Genomic DNA, 3,106 nt, shown 5'->3' on the forward strand with positions numbered 1-3,106 from the left:
GCATTTCATATATTCCAAACTCCAGAACAATATGATTTCTTACATGTATGGGATAGTCAGGAAAAAGCCTAGAAACAGCTTTTTACACTGTTTTTTGGAGGATGGAGATAAGGGGAAGAGGATGTCACAGACACTGTGCAAAAAGTATGTGCTTTAATAAAAAAGGAATATTTACCAAATAAGCATCAAGATAAATAGTCCAAACATTAAAAAGTGACAAAAAATACCTGGTATGCTTCAGCAGCAGATGACAACACCTGTTCAACAGCACCATCAACAAAGACTCCCTTCTTGATGTGTTCTCTGAGAAAGAGTCCAGCTGAAGCAGAATCTAGCAAGTCAAATATCTGTTCATTGTAGATTTCAATAAATGAGCATTTGCAGAGAAAACTCTTTCCACTGCCAGCCTGAAAAACACAGTAATTTACACTATAAACAGATTTGTTTTATTAAGTCTGGCATTGCATGGCAGCAAATATCTTTTTATACATACCTAAAGGTACTAGTTTGCTATATATTCTGCATACTATAAATTTCTGATGCCCAGATGACAACCAACACCCAGCAAACTAGATGCATTTTTAGACTCCAAATATAAGCACACATGCATGAAGAAAGCATACTGTAATTTGGTAGAATACTAGACACAAGCTTTTCTCATTAATAAATTTAATGCAAACGGCAATAATCCTGGAAAATTAACTGCTACACGTCGGGCTTACCAAACAGCCTTAGCTAATCTTTAAGGTGAGACATTACTTTCACTGCAATAGTAAGTATAAAATAAATGTACCTTTTCTTTTTCACGTTCAATTAGAAAAAATAAGTATTCAAAGCTCCGTGGAATTACACCTCTCAGACTGTGAGAGAAATTATCAGAATCAGATGGTCCTAAAGAGATTTTTAATTTAAAAAAAATAAATTAGTACTACTGAAGAATAATGGTTGATCTTTTCAAGATGTCATTACAAACGACTTCAGCAACTGGGTTTTAGTCAGTTTATGGCAAAACCACATCAGACATGCAATAAAATCAACTTTCAAGATCTAAGATAATATTCCATAACCAGATTTATATGTAGCCTGAATTATGCTTGTGAAAGTTTATTTTATCTGTCTATAAGTTACCTGAGTCTAATATAGTATAAACTACTTGGACTTCCATAGAAAACATGTACAAATGTGCAGGTACATCAATACCTTAACCCTGATGTTAAGAACCAGCAAGATGGGGCAGATTTGTCCCCATGTTTAGTTAATTTCTATGTAGTCCTTGAAAACATGTCGGCCAAACTGGTTTTGGTTATTTCAGTAGCTTTTTAATGTCAAGTACAGTATCAATGCATTTAAAATCACCCCTCTATGAAGAACAAGATTACAAGGGGATACCTTCATACACAGGGGATACCTTCATACACAGAGAAGCCTTAAATGCCTAGTTGGGTAGGAAGCAATTATTTTGAAAACCTCACTATATTTTAAAATGGAAGGCCCTTGCATACTAGGATATTTTTCTACACATGCAAGGGATATCAGCTAATCAGGGAAAACAGTAGAATACTCATTTTTGAGAAAATTTACTGAAAGTGTTTGATTTAATGGAAAAGCTTCTCTCCTGTTAAAAATAGAAAAAAAAATCTACATCTTCAAAAAGACAGATAAGAGTACCTATACTTCACTCTTTTGATATAAAGCAAGAACAACTGCACTGAGTACTACACCATTTCTTAAACATTAAAGTTATCTGCAGGAATACAAAAATCTAAATCATCCCTGGTGTTTAAGCAAGACATTTCAACTCAACAGGAAAAAAAAAAACCCACATTAAGAAACCATGGAAAGATTAAGCTCTCTCATCCACTCACCCATCATAGTAAATGTTTTTCCTGATCCAGTCTGGCCACTAGCAAAAAAAAACAAAAACAAAGCTTTATTTTGCCTCTGAATTTTTCAGTAATATGCATCTTTTAAGGAAAACTCACAGCTTAAATGAAAAAAAAAAAAAAGTCTTATAAACTGAAGATAAAAAGAGACAGAGGCAAGATGAGAAATCAGTCAGCTAAAAAGGTTTAAAAACAGAACAGCAAATTTAACCATGAAATTCTGTTAGATATATCGCCTTTTCTCTCTGCTCCCCCCCCCTGCCCCCCCATTTTCTTCCTTATTTCAGTTGGAAAGAGAAATAGTGGAGCTTAGCATTAAAATGAATGCTTTCAAAGATATACATTAAACTAATTTTTGGGTCAACCTTTTGGGTTTTTTGTTAGTCAGTAGTGCACAATTTTTCTCATTTTGGGTTTAAGTTGGATATATCCTTTTTTTAATGATAGTTATTAATCATGCTTGAGAAACTTCAGGGCAATTTCACTTCTTTCCTCCACGTTTGTTACAAAGTAGACTTCACAGCTTTGCGAATGCTGTGCTAGGCTAAAAAACCCGGTAAGGTTTTGATTAGATCAGTCCTTCAAATTAGCATTTGTGACCAAAGTGCTTACTCGGTTTTCAAAATGAAAAAATACTGAGAGTTAATATAATAATATTCATGCTACTAGTCATGGATATATTTCTACCTCGAAAACATTTTGAAAGTTAAAATTATCATTCATGAGTTTTCCCACAGGCAGATAAGACTCACTGATGAGTTGAGCTGGCCAAATATCAAGTTAAAGTGATTTTCATTCCGTTTTACTATGGACGTACTGAAAACAACTAGCTCAACTCTTGTAACACTACAATAAAACTTCTAGATTTTAGACAAACAACGGTAAAAGTGAAATGAGCTTAAAATCCACATTATTGGCCTCAAGTATTAGAAGCATAACACCTACAAATAGATTGCTCCGAAAGAGGAATAAAAAGTACTCTTCGATACTGCAGGAACATTCCTTATGTTGTGCTGCACTATGGAAGCACTTTCAAAGTTTACTGTAACATTAAGCAGGCTCTGGCACTTAAAACCACAACTACTCATTAACACAATCTCCTCAAATGTTGCAACTGCTATGAAATACCACCAAATGACTTACTATGCAAAGATGGTTCCATTGTAGCCATTCATACAGGATTCAACAATATTTTTGGCCACACTTGAGAACACAGACTCCTG

At 34.3% G+C, this 3,106-nt stretch overlaps 1 protein-coding gene across 1 annotated transcript in view; it reads right to left on the reverse strand.

Annotated features, from left to right (window-relative positions):
• The window catches only part of KIF15 (kinesin family member 15), a 35,899-nt gene that overhangs the window by 28,861 nt on the left and 3,932 nt on the right, over window positions 1–3,106 (reverse strand). The window contains exons 5-8 of the mRNA XM_035891326.1: window positions 3,027–3,103; window positions 1,866–1,903; window positions 794–891; window positions 228–407 (exon numbers count right to left, since the gene is read on the reverse strand). Coding sequence (XP_035747219.1) covers window positions 228–407; window positions 794–891; window positions 1,866–1,903; window positions 3,027–3,103 — 393 coding nt within the window. The remainder of the gene's footprint in view (window positions 1–227; window positions 408–793; window positions 892–1,865; window positions 1,904–3,026; window positions 3,104–3,106) is intronic.

Source organism: Egretta garzetta, unplaced genomic scaffold, assembly GCF_000687185.1.
Source record: "Egretta garzetta isolate BGI_Z169 unplaced genomic scaffold, ASM68718v1 scaffold583, whole genome shotgun sequence".
NCBI lineage: Eukaryota > Metazoa > Chordata > Aves > Pelecaniformes > Ardeidae > Egretta > Egretta garzetta.